Source organism: Citrus clementina, unplaced genomic scaffold, assembly GCF_000493195.1.
Source record: "Citrus clementina cultivar Clemenules unplaced genomic scaffold, Citrus_clementina_v1.0 scaffold_2, whole genome shotgun sequence".
NCBI lineage: Eukaryota > Viridiplantae > Streptophyta > Magnoliopsida > Sapindales > Rutaceae > Citrus > Citrus x clementina.
Window position 1 is genome coordinate 29,709,090 of NW_006262688.1, and position 18,005 is coordinate 29,727,094.

The following is an 18,005-nucleotide window of genomic DNA, read 5'->3' on the forward strand; positions in this document are numbered from 1 at the left end:
CCATCGTGTCATATTATGGGACCAAAATCTATTTAATATTACGTTGGTTCCCAATAAATTTAGTTTTATGAGAATGGATTAAGATTCTCTTCTTATTTGAGCTTTTCTAAATTGTTAAAAATACTCAATCATATATCTTTTTAATACTAATATATGGATAGAACTTAACTCTCTTTTTTAAATACATTTATTAATCACTGATCATCAATCAAACTTTTGGCACATGATAGAAATCCTAATCCCATCAGCACAACTTGGTCAAATATGTGAAGTTAGCAATGAATCCCAAGCTCCTTGGGAAGATATGTATCTTAAGCCAACTATTGCAAGCATTACTAACATTTAACACTTGATCGAAAATGGGAAACAAACCTTTTACAATTCAAATCGAGGATATGGAATACTGCATTTTTTAACACAGTTTTTTTTTTTTGTTTAAATCGTTGAATTGGTGAGTTTTTGGCAATTGTAATAAATATGATATGTATAATGTGATTAGCCTACTCTTGATACTGAATGGTAAATACTAATCTGAACATATATGAGATCAAACGATAATTTTGGGGGTCCATTAGGAGCCCAACAAAAGCCCATCAGTGTGTTCCATCTGCGGGCCTAAATGAATAAGCAAGGCCTTAACTCTTGAAACTCATTACTCAAAAGGTCTTTGAACAAACCCTTTGACCCCTCCCGCCCTTATTTTTATTTTGTTTAATAAAATAATTGCCACTTAAGTCAACTTTAGCCGGTCATAAAAGAAAGGAAGTTTTTTTACAGTTTCATTTGCTTCTAGAGAATCATCGATCGAAGCAAATAAATATAATATATCTAAAGATTCTACTAGACCTAGATAAATTTAAATTTAATATATTTATTTCGACCTTGTTTTCTGTAAAATTATAAAAATGTTAAACACTGGGAATTCTAATGGATTGATTATTCATGTTGATGCGAGATTCTGGTTGCCTTCTCTACCAAGATTAGGACCTCTGCTCGACCAACTCTACCACGACCAGGATCTCTCCTCGTAAGGTTTCTTCTCTAAAAGTTCCTATGTACACAGAAGCAGGTCAGAGTACGCCGGTTGTTTTTCTGGTATAAACCCTCCGACGCTCAAGTTAGATATGAGGGCTCTAGGAATGTTTGCCACGAATCCTATGACTTCTCTTTAATTTCAGTTCTTAAAGCTTTCTTTTCTTAGTTGTAATCTCAAAAAATCTAACCCTTTTACCTTCGCTGGCCACCTTTTTATAGGCTTCCTCTGAATCCGGGTCTTCCGTTGTCCACGCCCATTATTCTCCCCACCCTCGGATGTGGATGCCCCATTGTCGTCATTGTGGGCGAATGGAGATGGACTTCGTGCCTTGATTCTCGGATAGGAATGCACGTCTTGCCAATTGTCGTTGACCGGGTCTCCTCGCCTCGACCCCTAGCAGGAATGGCCTTATGCCTCTAACAGGAATTCGTCCTCGTGAATGGCATATTCATGGACGAGCAGAATATTCCTGCTCCTGTTCCCCTGCTACCAGGCTCTTACAGGACACACTTGTTCGCAGAACTCTGCCACCAAATATCTGCTCATCACGTCTGGTCTCGTCGAAGTATTTCCCTCAAACAATTCAATTCTATTCTCAAATTGGCAACGGAAATGTAATCAACTAGTCATCCAAATTTAATTCAATTTGGTCAATGAAATTATGAAGAAGTGTATGGTTGACCAGTGAAGGGTTCCATTTTGTATATAAAATAAATTAATTAATTTATTTAACAAGTTATGAGTGGTGATGAACATTTCCAAAATGTAATAAATTAATTGTTGCCTCAATTAATAAAGTATGATGGTTGCTTGTGGAATGTGGAAACATTCAACTTGCCTTATAAGATGGGTTATGCTTTAACCCAATTTTTCCAATTTTCAATGTCTATTTGTTATTAAAGATAGAATAAGGACTTGAGAGGCAGAGGGCCGCTCATCAGTCATTTTTTAACACACATGACATCTCACCTGTAAGAAAGCACTTTTTTATGATATGGTCATTGGATTTACGTAGGCCGAGACTTTACTAAATTGCCCATAATTATTCTTTGGCTCCCTTATCATTAATATATTTTAATTGCAAAAATAAGCTTAAAATTGCTTTAGAACCAAAATAATATGGTATATTAGCTTCAGTATATTACTAATATGGTTTTACAATCAAAATCTCTCTTCCAGACTCTAATATTTAATTTTGTGGGTTATTTGATAATACATTTTTAGAAAAGAAAATAAAACTCTAACAATTTTCGTTGGCAATACTATAAAATAGATTAATTTTTGTTTCTGAACTTACAAAATTAATAAAGTGATGGCTTTGATTATTGGCAAAATTCTTGATAGTACCCAAAAGTATAAAAAGAAGAAGAAGAAGAAGAAGAAAAGAAATCAAGTAGACCTTGAAAATTGAACTATGCAAATGCACCTGAAGTAGATAACAGATTACCTAATCAGGCCAAACAAATTATAATAAATTGGTTGACTGCAAGCATGGTAGAAATTTAAGTTCAATAAAATAATTGTGATATTTATAATCCATTCTTGTAGGTCCAGTTGGGTTTGTTTTTAGAGGTTCAAAAGTAATTTTAAAAAAAAATTAATTTTGAAGTTTGATAAAATTTAAAAAAAAATATTTTTGACAAAAATCATCTTATCCTATACTAAATTTTTAAAAGTAGGGGATGAGTAATTTATTAAAATTTAATTTTAAAAATTAATTTTATACTTAATAGAACTTCATATATATTCTTACACATATTATAAAAATCTAAAATTATTCTTATTCAATCGGGAAATAAAATTATTAAATTTAAATAGATAATTATTATTACTACTAATTATATTGAGATAACAAAATAAAAAGATAAAATTAATAAAATAAGAGTATTTATTTTAATTATCAATTATTAAATATACACGATAAAAAATTGAATATAAATATTTATAAATATATAAATAAATTTTATTAAACATTATGTTTATTCCAGTCATTTGCATTCTTACAGTAGTTTAAAAATAAAATTTATTAAATACCTATGATTATTTTTTAAATTCACAGCACTTCTAAAAATAAATTTTACCAAACGCTTTATTAATTTTTTTTTTTACAGTTGATTATATTTTCAGCACAATTGTTAAGTAATTATTTTAAAAGTTAGGGCAATATCGAAGTGAACCTTAATTAAATAATAAGTTTTAGACATATAGTTAAATAAGCTTTGGACATATGTTAAATCTTCAAGCCTACCATCAAAATAAAGAGAATAATTTATTCCCGTTTCAACTTTGTCTTAAATATTTTACTGAGTTATGCAATTTATGAAATTTTTCGAAATCTATCATTTTTTTTTTCAGATTTCCGAAATTAATATTAGAAGTTTATATTGAAAATAAATAAATAAATAAATAAAATGTCGTAGCACATAAGTTGATGTCGTGCCAAAGAAGCTGGAAATGGTAGTTCCGCTGACTTTGTCCACCACCACCTCCTCACTCCTCTCGCTTGACTTTTCTTTTACGTCATTCCTTTAATTATGCTTGAGACGTACAGGAAGGGATAGATTCGTTTAAGCCCCCAATATTTTTCAAATTGTCAAATGGACTCTTGGTATTGAAGAATGCGTACTTTAAGTCCTTAATATTATAAATTTTAGTGCACCATAGAATTTCCATAATGTAAAGCTAGTAGAAGATCAATGAACCATGATTTAATTTAAGAACTATTTCTCAATAATGAGGTTTATTTTTTTGAAACTGAACAATAGAAGGACCTTAATAATAATATCTGACTTTGCATAGAAAATTTAAGTTACAACACTTCACTCCCTCTTAAAGTCTTAACAACAAAGCCAAGTTCCTTCCTTCTCTTCTCTCCACCTGTCGACCGTTGCAAATTTCTCTTCTACAAACCCGTCCCCGTTTTTCTCAGGAAACAAACAAACATATTTTAACACACCATGTTCACGAAATACTGAAACAGAAACAACCCACATAAGCGTCTGAAAGCCCCACCTCAGTTTTTCTTATTCTTAGCGAGCACACGATGATGATGATGATGATCACATGCATGGCTTCTTCCCTGTCGAAGAAGCTCACGGCTCTGCTTCTCATACTCACAGTTGTTTTCAGCAGCTCCGTGAGTGCGAGGTTTGTGGTTGAGAAGAGTAGCATCCGTGTGTTGCATCCGCAGAGTCTACGTTCGAAGCATGACAGTGCAATTGGAAACTTTGGGATTCCTGATTATGGCGGTTTCATGGTTGGTTCTGTTATTTATCCTGACAAAGGAGCTTCTGGCTGTCAGCCTTTTGAGGGTGATAAGCCCTTCAAATCTAAGTTTCCAAGACCCACTGTGCTTCTTCTTGATAGAGGAGGTATTTTCACTGTTACTGTCTCTCTCTCTCTCTCTCTTAAAACATTTTCTAATTAATATTGTTTTCTTTTCTGTTTCTCAAGTCTTTGAATCTAGAAAAAATGGGTTGCCAGAGTATAATTCTTTTTTGTTGGGTTGACTTTAAATTTTTTTTCTAAGTTGACTTGTTTGTTGAGAGTTTAATTGATTACTCATTGAATTAACTTTTTTATGTAGTCATGTTTATTTTGATTCAGTTTCATGAACATTTAGTTATTTTGGTAAGGAGGTGTTTGATGGTTCATGAAAAAAGAATTGTTTAAGCGATTGCTTTCAAAAGATTGATCAGTTTTAGAATGGGTAGATGTCAGTTTGCTTTTGTTTTTGAATAACAATGACAAGTTTTCTTTAACTGCAACGGATCTTTCTTATAGAATAAATAAAAATTCTTGGTTTTGTTTCCGGATGTTTTTAATCACATTTTGAGGTGGGTGCTCTGGCTTTCCCCTGTTTTTCCACTTTAGTTTCTTTTAATATCCTCATAATCATGATAAAGACAACAGATGGGAAACAAAAATTGGTCAGAAAGCCTATGCTCCTTCACTTTGTTGCACTATTTAAGTGTGATTTTGGAATGATTCTTTCATTGATTAAATCAGATACATATTTTATTCTTTCTTTTGAAATTCCTGTATATGCCGTTTGGGGCACATAGTTTGAATCTTCATTGAAAATCTCATTTTTCCTTTATAATGGATTTGTTTGATTTTATGAATCACGAGACACATAATCCTGGTTATTATTTTTCTTCCATGTTCTACAAGTAGTTCAATTTTTGTCCAATGAAAGTTTGCCTGAATTTCTATTTTGACGATTGTAAACAACTGAAGTAATGCAATATTGCACTCTTAGAGTGCTACTTTGCCTTGAAGGTATGGCATGGTCAACAGGCAGGAGCTGCGGCAGTTTTAGTTGCTGATAGTGTAGATGAGCCTCTAATCACTATGGATTCCCCTGAGGAAAGCACTGATGCAAATGGGTACGTAGAGAAAATTGGAATCCCATCAGCACTGATAGACCGTGCCTTTGGTCTGAGCTTAAAGGAAGCCTTGAAGAAAGGTGAAGAAGTTGTGATAAAACTGGACTGGAGAGAGTCGATGCCCCATCCCGACCAGCGAGTTGAGTATGAGCTTTGGACAAACAGCAATGATGAGTGTGGAATTCGTTGTGATGAGCAGATGAACTTTGTGAAAAATTTCAAGGGCCATGCTCAAATCCTTGAAAGGGGTGGTTATACTTTGTTTACACCACACTACATAACATGGTATTGCCCTCGGGCTTTCATTCTTAGTAGCCAATGCAAGTCTCAGTGCATAAACCATGGGAGATACTGTGCACCTGATCCAGAACAGGATTTTGGAGAAGGGTATCAAGGGAAGGATGTGGTTTTTGAGAACTTGAGGCAGCTTTGTGTGCATAGAGTAGCGAACGAGAGCAACCGCTCTTGGGTTTGGTGGGATTATGTGACTGATTTTCATATCAGATGCTCCATGAAGGAGAAGAGATATAGCAAAGAATGTGCCGAGGAAGTCATGAAATCACTTGGTGGGTCACTGCTCTTATTTCTTTATCAGAAAATCCAGCTATTGTAGTATTTTTAATGATTATTATCTGATCAACACAGAACTTCCCATTGAAAAGATCAGAAAATGCATTGGCGATCCTGAAGCTGACGTAGAGAATGAAGTGCTGAAAACTGAGCAAGAATTCCAGGTGCTTATCTTTATATTTCCACCCTTAGCAACTACAAATGACCTTAGTAGATCTTAATTTTAACAAAAACTCCTCTACAGCTCCATATTTGACTCTTTTTTTTTTTTCCGATTGATTGTCCAAATTTAGGTCGGTCGAGGGTCACGTGGAGATGTTACCATCTTGCCAACCCTAGTAATCAATGATGTTCAGTATCGAGGTTTGCTATTCAATGAGCAGCTTGTCATGTTTTGACTTAGAAAAATTTACTTCCAGTTTCAATATTAAATGCTTTCTCTTAATTCAATATACGGTAACCATGCTTGAAGTCCCAGTCATATTTATTAACCAGCATAACCAGATGTAAAATATGATTTAGACTTCCAAAATCCATATTTTAATATTGGTCTGAACAAAGAGCACATTCTACTTGTTTTACCCATCTATTTCTTAATACTATCTTTGCGACATTAGGTTCATTGGCACTCTTTTATTTTTCCATCTTTGTTCAGTCTCAATTCTGGTAGCAATACACCAAGCATGATCTATCCAGTAACCCTCTTCCCCCCCCCCCCCCCCCCCCCCTCCCTCCTCTTTCTTTTCCCCCATCTTTACGACCATCAAAATTAGTTATTTTATCAGCTCCTGGGCTGCGTTCTGTGGCTTGAATGTGTTTTCGAGCCTGCCTATGCAATCCTTTAATCATAAGTTTCATAATATTTACTATACCGGATGCTGACGCCCTTATCCCTTATTTTGCATTATGTATAGGAAAATTGGAGAGAACTGCCGTACTGAGGGCCATATGTGCTGGATTTAAGGAGGCTACTGAACCGCAAATTTGTCTAACTGGAGGTTGTTATCCTTAACCAACTTTTTTGTTTGTACTGATAACCAGCTCATTTCATTTGGAAGTGCATTGATTTCCTTTCCTTTGTAATTTTTCCTTGATTTTATGTTGGCAGATCTTGAGACTAATGAATGCCTTGAAAGGAATGGCGGCTGTTGGCAAGACACACAAGCCAACATAACTTCTTGCAAGGTATACCATAGAAATTTTAGAAAATGCTCCTTGTAATTAATGCTTCGATGCTGGAATTGTGTTCAAGTGCAGAATCAATTTTAAACAAATCTGGAATTCATTTAGGATACATTTAGGGGAAGATTGTGTGAATGTCCGATTGTGAAAGGTGTCCAGTATAGAGGAGATGGGTACATATCCTGTCAAGGTACGTATATATATATATTCCCTTCTTTCATCTTTTCCTATCTTTTACTTCCTATATTTTTTGTGAATGAGAATTTTACACAAGTATTTTTACACTTTATGCCCCATTTGCTGCATAACATATCAGCTTTTCACTGATGTACCATTCTGCATACGTTGGTTTTGTGAACTATCTCATCCAGCCTACCCAATTCTTTTTCATGGACAACATTATCTTCCACCACAGTTTTGTTTGGAGTTGATGTGACCCTATAGTTTTTAACCATCTCTCAGTGAGATGACAATTTGTGTTCAACAGCAAGCTGCTGGATTGTTCATGTCCAAATCTGTTGCAGTTGTTTTCTGATTACAACTTTCTATTCCGTGAAATGCAGTATTGCGCCTATCAGCTTATACATTATTAATTACATTTACTCTTTAATTGTCAGCTTATGGACCTGCAAGGTGTTCAATAAACAACGGTGGGTGCTGGTCAGATACCAAAAATGGATTAACCTTCTCAGCTTGCTCAGTTCAGTGATGTTAACTTTACTTTCGTGATTTTTTTTTTTTTTTAAAGATTTCGTTATTCGGTTCACCAATCAAGTAAAGTTTTGTCGTGCGCACATAACATCTCTATTATGATATCGTTTATTTTTTCTTTTCTATTGTAGGAGTCCCAAATAACAGGCTGTCATTGTCCAAATGGCTTTCGCGGAGATGGTCATAAATGTGAAGGTGCTAGTCTTGCCCAAAATGACTATTAAAGAACAGTTCACTTATATTCTTGCCATCTATAGCTGTGTGATCCTTAAAATTCTGGTACTTACAAATAACAATGTTCCGCTTTTGTTTGTCGGATGTGTATCAGATATCAACGAATGCAAGGAGCGTTCTGCTTGTCAGTGTGATGGTTGCTCCTGTCAGAATACTTGGGGAGGATTTGAGTGCAAGTGCAAAGGCAACCTTCTTTTTATAAAGGAGCAGGATGCTTGTATAGGTAAGACCAGAAATTTAAATGATTATCCTCATTTCTTACGTGTGGAAAATTTTACGGAAAATTCGATGTGTTTCATGCATTGCCTTCTCTTGATTTAGTTTCAGAGTGAATGATATCATCGTGCTGCATTAAGTTTAGTTGTCTGATGTATGTGCTTCTTTGATAGATGCGGAGATCTCTTAACCCTAAAACAAACTCACTGATCTCGTCGTTGATGTATTGGGACAAAATAATTTTTGACAAGCGTAACTAATCCAATGGGATGAAACCAACTTGCTTTTATTTTTAACATATTCTAGTTCTTTTTCTTTCATGAAAGAGACCTATACTTGATCATCATAGCATAAGTCTAAAGGCATTTAATTGTCAGTTTAAACCATTAAACGTTATTATCAATGATTATTGGTGAAACTTTTTATCCATGTGCATCCATTTTACAGAGAGAAATGGATCTCGATTTGGATGGTTCTTCACCTTCTTGGTCCTGGCAGTTGTGGTGGGTGCTGGTGTAGCTGGTTACGTATTCTACAAATACAGACTCCGGGTACGTCTAACTAAGTTTTGTAGTTTTATTTACTGGTTTTATGTCCATTTTTCAATATTTTCATCCCAAATATGCAGCTAAATGCTTAATATACATTCTTCCTTTCATTTTCAGTCTTACATGGACTCGGAGATCATGGCTATCATGTCACAATACATGCCTCTTGACAACAACCACAATAATGAAGTTCCAAATGAAGCACAGCCTTTACGACATGGCTCATCAGTGTAAGGTAATCAAATTTTTGCCGCAATGAGCAATCTGCCTTGTTTTATGCTAAGACATTGGTCATAATAACTTGATTTATACTAAAACATCGTCACCATTTGTAGAGGCAAAAGCTGAAGCAACTCGTGCGACAAAAGGGCTTCCTCAAGAGGACTAGATTACACTTATGCTGGCAGTGAACCTTTCGAATCCATATAATAACAGATCCTATACAAAACAATCAGAGAGGCCACATTTGCAGGAACTCGCGAGTTTTATGTACACAGAGTACTATTATTGCTCTTAGTCACAGGATTATTTTGCTTTTTTCCGCTTTGTACATAAAAGGGGTTGAGTAATTTGTATACTTTCGTAAGAAAAAATAAATGCACCAACTCAATACGTTGTGTTGTCACCACTTCAGATAATTTCATTTTTGATGGAATGAAAAACATAAAGTTAACATAGCCCGCGCGCGCGTCTATATATATTGAGGGAAAAAATTAATTATTTTTCTCCACAGCAGCAACTGTAATGCAGCTTGGCTTGGACCAGATTGCAAAATCAAAGACTAAGCAAACAAAATTACGATGCTCCCAGCCTTTTGAAAAGAATTCATTTTTGACCTAGCCTAAAATAAATAGCAATTATATTTTATTTGTAACAAGTGTTACTAACATCTTATAGTAGGAATGATAAAATTTTCTACAGGTTTGGAGCTCTATTAGGCTTTACTTTAAATGGGGTGAATTTGAATAATTTTTTAAGAATATGGTGAGAAATGAGAGAAAAATAATTTCTTAATTCTTAATGGAGTGAAGTTTAATTTTATACTCTCCACGCCACGCCACCCCAATTCTCATTATATATGATTTTTTTAAAATTTTTGTTCAATAATTTTATTTTATCAATTACAATATTAGTTAATAAATTTTCTTTTTATTTTTACCTAATATAAATATGATATAACCAAAAAAAACACTACATTATAGTTCTTATTCAAGCCTATAACATTGTTACGTTTTCTTTTTTCTCTCAAGATGCTATTCTTTTCAAATATTTTTTAGTTTTGATATTATTTTAAAATATTATATCAGCCTTTTGGAAAAAAAATTTAAAAATTTTATAATATGATAATAATTTTATTTAAGTTTTTAATTTTTGATTTACTGAAACTATTTACCCATATCTATTATAAAATAAATAAATAGAGAATGAAGTGGGAATGAGAAAATAATTTCTTACATGGGATTCCTCATCACCGCCCCACTAAATTTATTAGAAAATAGGATGAGAAATAAAGAAGAAATTTTTAACAAAGTGGGAAATTTAGCCCATTATCTCTATTTTTCACACCCACCTCACCCCATTGCCAACCCTACCGTCAATTCTTCACTTGAAAATTTACACAACAATAATTTGTATTCTAGTATTTGTTAAATATAATGGTCAAATTCTTTGGTAAATATTTTTATTCAATAAAAAAATCCAAAATAAAGAATGTCAATGTTTTTACTTTCACCAAAAAAAAAATTCGCCAAATTTCATTTTATTTTCAAAAAATTTAGAATGATAGATAAACGTTAATATTTTACGCAAAATAAAAGAAGAAAAAATTATTTACTTTTATTAGTGGGCTACAGATTTTATGATAAATTTATAAATTTTATATTCTATTTACAATATTTATGACTAGTTACAGTATTATTCAGTATTCAGTGATTCATTAAAAAAGGATACTAAAAATTTAAATTCTTTCATTATTAATTTCGAATTCGTTGTTTTTAAGAGGCAAAGCAGACGACAGTTGAGTGGCAAAGCGGATAACGTTGTCAAAATTTGTAAAACCTCTTCACTCCAAAACCTTCAGTATGAGTACAAGTTGAGCTTGCAATTGTGAAGTTTGAATTCTTTCTTTGCTACCCCTTAAATGGCCATTTCTGTTCCTCTTCATCAGCTCACTTATTCTTTCTTCTCCAATCCTCAGGTCCGTTCTATTTTCTTTTTCTGTTTTTGTATGTCTTCTTTCTCTAATTTTAGCTAATATAGTATTGACTTTCTTTCTTTTTAATGCAAAAGGAACAGTGGAAATGGTGCGCAAAACCCAGTTACACATTCAGCAATAACAGTCAAAACAATATCAGACCCATCAAAGCTTCTGTTGAGACTCCTCCATTTCCTCTCTTTCAGAATCCCAAACTGGAGGAAACACCAGCCGACGGGGTAATAATTTTTAGAGCTTTTAATGGGCATGTTAAGAATGTTACTTCATTTGAGCTCAGCATAAGCTTTAATAATTCAAAAGTCAAGCTGGAGATAAGTTTGCCTTTGTTTCTTTTCATTTTCCTTTTAAATGGAATGGAGTTGTTGACTGTAATGTTTGCATTTCTTCATTTGTATATAGTTGGAGCCAGCAGACCCTGATTTCTACAAGATAGGTTATGTCCGGAGTATGAGAGCATACGGGGTTGAATTTAAGGAAGGTCCTGATGGATTTGGAGTTTTTGCTTCCAAAGATATTGAACCGCGCCGTCGTGCTCGGGTGAGCTCGGTTGATTATTTCTTATTGGATGACCATATGATTGATGGCATAATAGCTATGCTTTTGCAGTATCCATTGTAGTACTTCGGATTGGCTGTGGTTTCGGTGTTTCCTGTTGTTTGCATGACCTTAATTGACCTCTAATTTTGATTCCTATATCTATATTTACTTACAGTGTGGGGGTTCTGTTCTTACTGTGCAGTTAGTCATGCAAATACCTCTAGAGTTGATGCTAACCATAAGACAGAAACTCCCATGGATGTTCTTCCCCGATATAGTGCCATTAGGCCATCCAATATTTGATATAATTAACTCTACCGACCCTGAGGTAACTTAGTTTCTTCTAAATATCAGAGATTAGCTCTTGATCTTATTTTCAATTATTGAATCTTCACCATTGCATTGGCATATCTTTTTTTTTTTTTTTAATTTCTCTCTTTTTGTGTATTCCATTACTATATATTCTGTTGATAATGGAATCTTAAGAGCAGAGTTCAATATCTTTTTTTATATCCAAATGTGTAATTATGATGGATTTCTCTATTGGCAGACAGATTGGGACCTTAGATTGGCATGCCTTCTTTTATATGCATTTGATCGGGACGATAATTTTTGGCAATTATATGGTGACTTCTTACCTAGTGCAGATGAGTGCACTAGCTTGCTTCTTGCGACAGAGGTGCGTGATCCACAGAATGGGAAACCATATATGCATATAGATTGTGACTTGTGTTCTTCCAGTGATATTTCTGATTATTTCATGCAATTAACTCTAAAGTTTGTAATCTAGACATATATGGGACATTCCTTGTATTATATACTGACATTTTCGTAATGCATATGCGCTTATGTCTTCCGCTTAGAGTCCTACCTTGATCAAGGATGAGGGAAATGCCTTGGGATGAACCTCAAGGCTCATGTGTCAAATATTTATGTGCACATAACTTGTCTTCTAATGTCTCAGGCCCATGAAGATAATGATCTCATATAAGATTCTACTAGCCAGCTGTTGATTGAAAGGTTCTTAATGTTTAGTATCTCCATCTCTCACAAGACATCCAAATGTTAGCCGACTGATTTCTCCATTTTAATTTTTATTTTATTAAAAAAAATGAAAGTATGAGTCTTGAGGATTTAACATAATGAAAACATTTATTTGTTTGCCTTATGACATTTCATTAATTCATTATGCTTTCTTTGCTAAATTGCAGGAGAGGAAAACATGACTGAATGACTACATATACAAACATATTAACTTTTTGAAATTAGTTCTTTAACTTTGACATGCTTATGGGCAGATTATATGTTTGAAATAAATAATCTATCTTCAAGTTGAATGAGATCATTGTAAATTCTTAAGGTGGTTTTGGGGTTAGTGGACATCTCGTTCACCTTTTGTAGATCTTGTTTTGTACATACAATCTACTTAACTTTTTTCTCCAAAAGAAGAAGAAGAACAAGAAGTTGAATGAGATCATCGGCCGTGAAAAACCCAAGCCTTACCACTTAAAGTTATTTTCTGTGTCATTCTAACATTAATGTTATTTATTTCTTATCTGAACTTGCTTTCATTCTAAGTGTCTGTTAGATAATCCTTTGTCACTAATCAACTTGTTATCTTTACAACTCTTTTCTCTACAGCTCTGTGAAGCAAAATTAACATTTTTCCTCTTCCTCTTTGTTCTATGTGTCTTGTAGGAGGACCTTATGGAGCTGCAGGACCCAAATCTTGCTTCAACTATGAGAGAACAACAAAAAAGAGCCCGAGAATTCTGGGAAAAAAACTGGGTACCAAGAAATTAGATGTTGCACAGTATAAAATGTTCTTATTATCTCACAACTTGTATCTACCCTTTAATTGACGGAGCTGCTTGTCTTTTTTAATGTCGCTCAGCACTCAGGTGTTCCCCTCAAGATAAAGCGTCTTGCTCGTGATCCTGAAAGATTTATTTGGGCAGTAAGTATTGCCCAGTCACGGTGCATTAACATGCAAGTGAGGATTGGTGCTTTGGTACAAGATGCAAACATGCTAATCCCTTATGCTGGTAAACATTTGTCGTCACATTCTTCTACTTATATTAGTTGATATCTTGTCATCATATTTATGATATAATGTAAAGGAATGCATACAGGATTGCTGTATATCATCTGATGTTTAACTTCATTAAAAAAATTCTCACTTGTAGGTTGTACTTGACAGGAAGTATTCTATGTAAGCTTTAATTAACAAGAAGAACATGAAGTTTTTCATTCATAAATGTTAATGGCAAGTAGATTGAAAACAATTGCATAGATGTTATGTGATGACACCTTCTCTTTTTTTTTTTAATCTGTTAATCTTTGGTTGTTCTCTCTTTTCTAGATTCCAACCATTGCCATGTTCTTTATATGTCTATCCTATATTTGTTCTCAATTTATTCACCATTTTGTTTACTTATTAGTTGTCTTGGATATAATGTTATTTCATTCCTATTCATCCCCTTTTCATTAGCCACATTTGCTTAATTGTAGTTGCTTTGGCTATTTATTAATATGTTCCTGTTTTGTAACTTCAATCTTATTTCGCAGACATGCTAAACCATTCGTTTCAGCCAAATTGCTTTTTCCATTGGCGTTTTAAGGATCGCATGCTTGAGGTGATGGTAAATGCTGGACAACACGTTAGAAGGGGAGAAGAGGTAATATATTCTAGAGTTTGATGTTTACATATGCCTTAAATTAGTTTGAATATATATATCTATATGTAGAAATGTGCACAGAGCACTGATGGCAGAGACAAAACTGAGTGAAACATTGTTTGTCAAGCAAGTGTTTAGTGGATGTAGAAATGATTTAAGATATTTAGCAATATGCTAAATTATGATATATTCTGATGCATGATGGCCAAAACCAGTTTATTTTAGTGAACTTTTTCAGTTATAGTCGAAACAGAATAGCAATAGAAATTGGAGCACTGCAGTTATAAAACCCCATGTCAACCATTATAGGACCAATATGTTGCTTTCTAACTGAACACCAAACTGCATGTACATTTTTCCAACTACAGCAAACACTAATCTGTTCATATCATCAAGGGATCTGCCTTATGTTGAAAATTGGTAGTCATTTAAGCTATGTCCTGTGAACATTTCTTTCTTCATGACTTCAAAATAAGTCTTTTAGTGACACCATTGCATATGAGAAGCCTAGAGGATTGGCTTCCAGCGTTCACAAGCTTTCTAAGTTCTATGATGAGTATTATTGCTCCCATTGTTGGCCTAAATCACTTGAGGATTATCAGTAAAGTAGTTGCAAAAGCTTCCACAGTTCCTGGGTCTATACTGCATCCCACGAAATTAATGTTGACTATTTAGAGTTTGCCCCATTCTGATTCTCTTATCTTATTTTATTACTCTTTTTCTTGTTCTCAAATAACCCTTTTTACATAAATTGGCATATTGCATTAGTTCCTCATTGATCTTGTAAAATTTTTACAGATGACTGTCAATTATATGCATGGGCAGATGAATGACATGCTTATGCAAAGATATGGTTTTTCGTCACCAGTGGTAATTTTCTCTCAATTTACTCATCAGTAACGGATTCCTGTTTTAGATTATGTGGTTCTGGTTGCACTAAGAGAGTAATGTATTGTTTATTCTCTCAAAAGACTCTTCTAAAAGTCTTTAATCTTGATTGCTTTTAGTGCTTTTTAAATTTGATTTCTTAAATGATCACTTCTCTTCAATATTAACACACACGAATGTCTCGCTTGTTAAACTGCAGAATCCTTGGAATGTAATTCAGTTTTCTGGCGATGCCCGCATACATTTGGATTCTTTCTTGTCAGTTTTCAATATATCCGGTCTTCCTGAAGAATATTACCATAATAGTACGTGTTCTGCATAGTTCTTTGATTTCCTTTTCACAAAAAGCTGTATATTACTATCTAGCAATTCGATTCTAGCATCACTGTAAGATCTGCATAAAATTGATAATAGGTAAAATATCGAGTGACAAAGAAAGTTTCGTCGATGGAGCAGTCATAGCAGCAGCAAGAACGCTGCCCACTTGGTCAGACGGGGATGTGCCCCTGGTTCCAAGCATAGAAAGAAAAGCTGTGAAGGAATTACAGGAAGAATGCCGACAGATGCTAGCAGAGTTCCCTACCACTTCTAAACAAGATCAGAAAATGCTAGGTAAAGTTGCTATTCATATTTTACTCCTTCCTAGACTTTAACCGCTTGATACTCTTATTATAAGCATATTTACTTTTGTACCAACAGGAATATAATCGTTATTCAGTGCTTATGTTTATTTTTTTCATCTTTTTACCAACTCACAGATTCTATGAAAGAACCTAGGAGGACCCTTGAAGCCGCAATCAAGTATGTAGTTTAGTCCTTTTGAGAACTTTTTTGCTTCTAGTTGAACTGCAAATCAAAAGCAATTTTTAGTGATTCGTTTCTTGAAAATCTGAAATAATGCAGGTATAGATTGCACCGGAAATTATTCATCGATAAGGTTATCAAGGCATTGGACATTTATCAAGATCGGATACTGTTTTAACCATGATGATCTTGAGTTTGCAGGATCTGAAACAGTTTTGTTACATAGCTAATGCAATAAAACCATCATTGTGTTAAGCTATTTCCTGTTTGTGAAGACCTCGGTTGTAATTTAGTTGATAGAATTAGTTTTCTCTCTTTTTTTTTTTCTCTTTTATGTGTCTGTCTCTTTCTCCTAATTTTTTTTTGTTAAGTCATATAAATTATAAGAATAATGCTCGACATGCAAAATTTGTATCTCAAATGATGTAATAACTGACCCGACATTGGATATTCAATGCTGAACAAGATAATAGCTGTTGGCTAAATTGCTTAATACAAATAGTTTTTGAGAGGGCTATTTTTATAGTTATTTTTTGAATTAATTTTTTTTTTTTAATTCAGCTAACATTTAAGGCTATTTGTGTTTTGCAATTTGTAAACAAATATGGAGATAAGAAATTTGTATAGGTTTGGTACAAAATTTATTATCATAACGATTACAAATGGATGAGACTTTTTTTTTGGTTATATATTCATTTTCACACCAATGCATTTAATGTTTAACAATATCAAACAATTTTTTTTTTTAACAAACTCTGATGGCATGAATATGAAAGGACAATTAACAATTTTACTATTTATTATATATTTTTAAAATATTTTAATAATAATAATAATAATAATAATAAATGTTTAATTAAAATATCTATTTGTAAAATTTCAACTAAGAGCTGCTCTTCCGCGCTAAACTCTTTTGCATCGTATGACCGAAAGCGAGCTAATCAGGTACATTCTTTCCTCCGCGGCTCCGCGCGCTCTCTCTGAGTCTCTCTCGTGATTTTCATTTGCTCTTGTTTTTATATTTTAGAAACGCAAACAAAACGAATAAATCTTTATTTATGTAACGCAAGCTTAGTATTTTTATCTTTTAATGTTTACAATAACTATTACGTTTAGCTGATACGAATGCTCACCAATTTATCCCCGCACCATCAACTGTTTGATAAAATGCATCAACGGGCATCAACTGTTGTGTACGCCTTATGTTTGTTATTGTGTCAGGTAGAGTTGGCGAGTGACGATGGCTACAGGAGGGAGGCTTAAGAACATTTTGCCCACAGTAGTGACCACAGGGCTGACTGAGGCGAGGGCCAAGATATTTGGGCATGTACTTAACCCCGCTGGCCAGAGATCACCCCACAAGATTTTGCGGAAGAAGCTCATCGGTGACAAGGTTGCTGGATGGTACCCATATGACATCAAGAAAGATGATCCTCTCGTCATGGCCCGCCAAGAACAAGAGTAATCTCTCATACCCATTAAATATTTGCTCTTTGTTTGTTTGCATAGTGCTATTTTCTAGCAATTGCAACATGATATTCTGCTAATGGTTCCCATGACTTCTGTGCTTCGATTTTTTTCTTTTATTGTAAGAACTGCTTGCTTGTTGAATATGATTCTTTTTAGCTATAACAATTATAGTTATGCATGCTGGTTTTTGGTAAGTGTGATACATTCTATTGATTTACCTTGGCAGGCGCTTATCCAAGCTTGAAATGTTGAAACGTCGTGGAAAGGGACCTCCCAAGAAAGGCCAAGGGAAGCGTGCAGCCAAGCGCAGCAAGTAGATATTCTACCTCTGAATTACCTGGGAATTGGATCATTAATGATTTGAAAGAAGAAATGCAACTGGTTTTGGTACCTTTGTTTTAGCTTGTGGAATACAAAATCTTATCCGTTTTTTGTGAGATTTTCCATTTTGTGCCCAGTTACTGATACTGAGTAGAGTTTCCTTCTTGAATGAAAATTGAAGTATTTGTTGGTTTTATGTTATGGACT

At 34.0% G+C, this 18,005-nt stretch overlaps 3 protein-coding genes across 10 annotated transcripts; all 3 read left to right on the forward strand.

The window, feature by feature from the left end:
- The first annotated feature begins 3,872 nt into the window (after positions 1 to 3,872).
- LOC18051467 (vacuolar-sorting receptor 7) lies at positions 3,873 to 9,562 on the forward strand. The gene is made up of 13 exons (XM_006448527.2): positions 3,873 to 4,407; positions 5,298 to 5,990; positions 6,070 to 6,158; positions 6,288 to 6,357; positions 6,909 to 6,992; positions 7,103 to 7,179; positions 7,285 to 7,366; positions 7,794 to 7,876; positions 8,019 to 8,082; positions 8,216 to 8,344; positions 8,785 to 8,888; positions 9,003 to 9,120; positions 9,221 to 9,562. The coding sequence occupies exons 1-12, from the start codon at positions 4,080 to 4,082 to the stop codon at positions 9,117 to 9,119; spliced, it is 1,920 nt and encodes a 639-aa protein (XP_006448590.1). The 5' UTR covers positions 3,873 to 4,079; the 3' UTR covers position 9,120; positions 9,221 to 9,562.
- A 1,319-nt stretch (positions 9,563 to 10,881) lies between these two features.
- Positions 10,882 to 16,327, forward strand: LOC18051468 (protein PLASTID TRANSCRIPTIONALLY ACTIVE 14). Of its 6 annotated transcripts, none has more exons than XM_006448530.2 (13): positions 10,882 to 11,082; positions 11,175 to 11,318; positions 11,500 to 11,637; positions 11,840 to 11,965; positions 12,188 to 12,316; positions 13,336 to 13,425; positions 13,532 to 13,682; positions 14,206 to 14,315; positions 15,114 to 15,185; positions 15,403 to 15,508; positions 15,618 to 15,815; positions 15,962 to 16,004; positions 16,107 to 16,327. In XM_006448530.2, the coding sequence occupies exons 1-13, from the start codon at positions 11,026 to 11,028 to the stop codon at positions 16,183 to 16,185; spliced, it is 1,443 nt and encodes a 480-aa protein (XP_006448593.1). In that variant the 5' UTR covers positions 10,882 to 11,025; the 3' UTR covers positions 16,186 to 16,327. The 6 variants fall into 6 exon arrangements, with proteins under 6 accessions (XP_006448593.1, XP_024046971.1, XP_024046972.1 ...); XM_024191203.1 differs by having other exon boundaries at positions 11,181 to 11,318; XM_024191204.1 differs by having other exon boundaries at positions 16,074 to 16,110.
- A 578-nt stretch (positions 16,328 to 16,905) lies between these two features.
- On the forward strand, positions 16,906 to 17,994 carry LOC18051469. Of its 3 annotated transcripts, none has more exons than XM_006448531.2 (3): positions 16,906 to 16,952; positions 17,229 to 17,468; positions 17,704 to 17,994. In XM_006448531.2, the coding sequence occupies exons 2-3, from the start codon at positions 17,248 to 17,250 to the stop codon at positions 17,792 to 17,794; spliced, it is 312 nt and encodes a 103-aa protein (XP_006448594.1). In that variant the 5' UTR covers positions 16,906 to 16,952; positions 17,229 to 17,247; the 3' UTR covers positions 17,795 to 17,994. The 3 variants fall into 3 exon arrangements, with proteins under 3 accessions (XP_006448594.1, XP_024047193.1, XP_024047194.1); XM_024191425.1 differs by having other exon boundaries at positions 17,233 to 17,468; XM_024191426.1 differs by lacking the exon at positions 16,906 to 16,952 and adding an exon at positions 16,973 to 16,991.
- Positions 17,995 to 18,005: the final 11 nt, after the last annotated feature.

Bases quoted from the DNA above. Each gene is read 5' to 3' on its own strand.
- LOC18051467 (XM_006448527.2), top strand. From the start codon at position 4,080: ATGATGATGATGATGATCACATGCATGGCTTCTTCCCTGTCGAAGAAG. The intron at 5,991-6,069 runs GTGGGTCACTGC...TGATCAACACAG, and splicing joins GGAAGTCATGAAATCACTTG to AACTTCCCATTGAAAAGATC. The intron at 6,159-6,287 runs GTGCTTATCTTT...GTCCAAATTTAG, and splicing joins AAACTGAGCAAGAATTCCAG to GTCGGTCGAGGGTCACGTGG.
- LOC18051468 (XM_006448530.2), top strand. From the start codon at position 11,026: ATGGCCATTTCTGTTCCTCTTCATCAGCTCACTTATTCTTTCTTCTCC. The intron at 13,683-14,205 runs GTAAACATTTGT...CTTATTTCGCAG, and splicing joins CATGCTAATCCCTTATGCTG to ACATGCTAAACCATTCGTTT. The intron at 16,005-16,106 runs GTATGTAGTTTA...GAAATAATGCAG, and splicing joins ACCCTTGAAGCCGCAATCAA to GTATAGATTGCACCGGAAAT.
- LOC18051469 (XM_006448531.2), top strand. From the start codon at position 17,248: ATGGCTACAGGAGGGAGGCTTAAGAACATTTTGCCCACAGTAGTGACC. The intron at 17,469-17,703 runs GTAATCTCTCAT...TTACCTTGGCAG, and splicing joins ATGGCCCGCCAAGAACAAGA to GCGCTTATCCAAGCTTGAAA.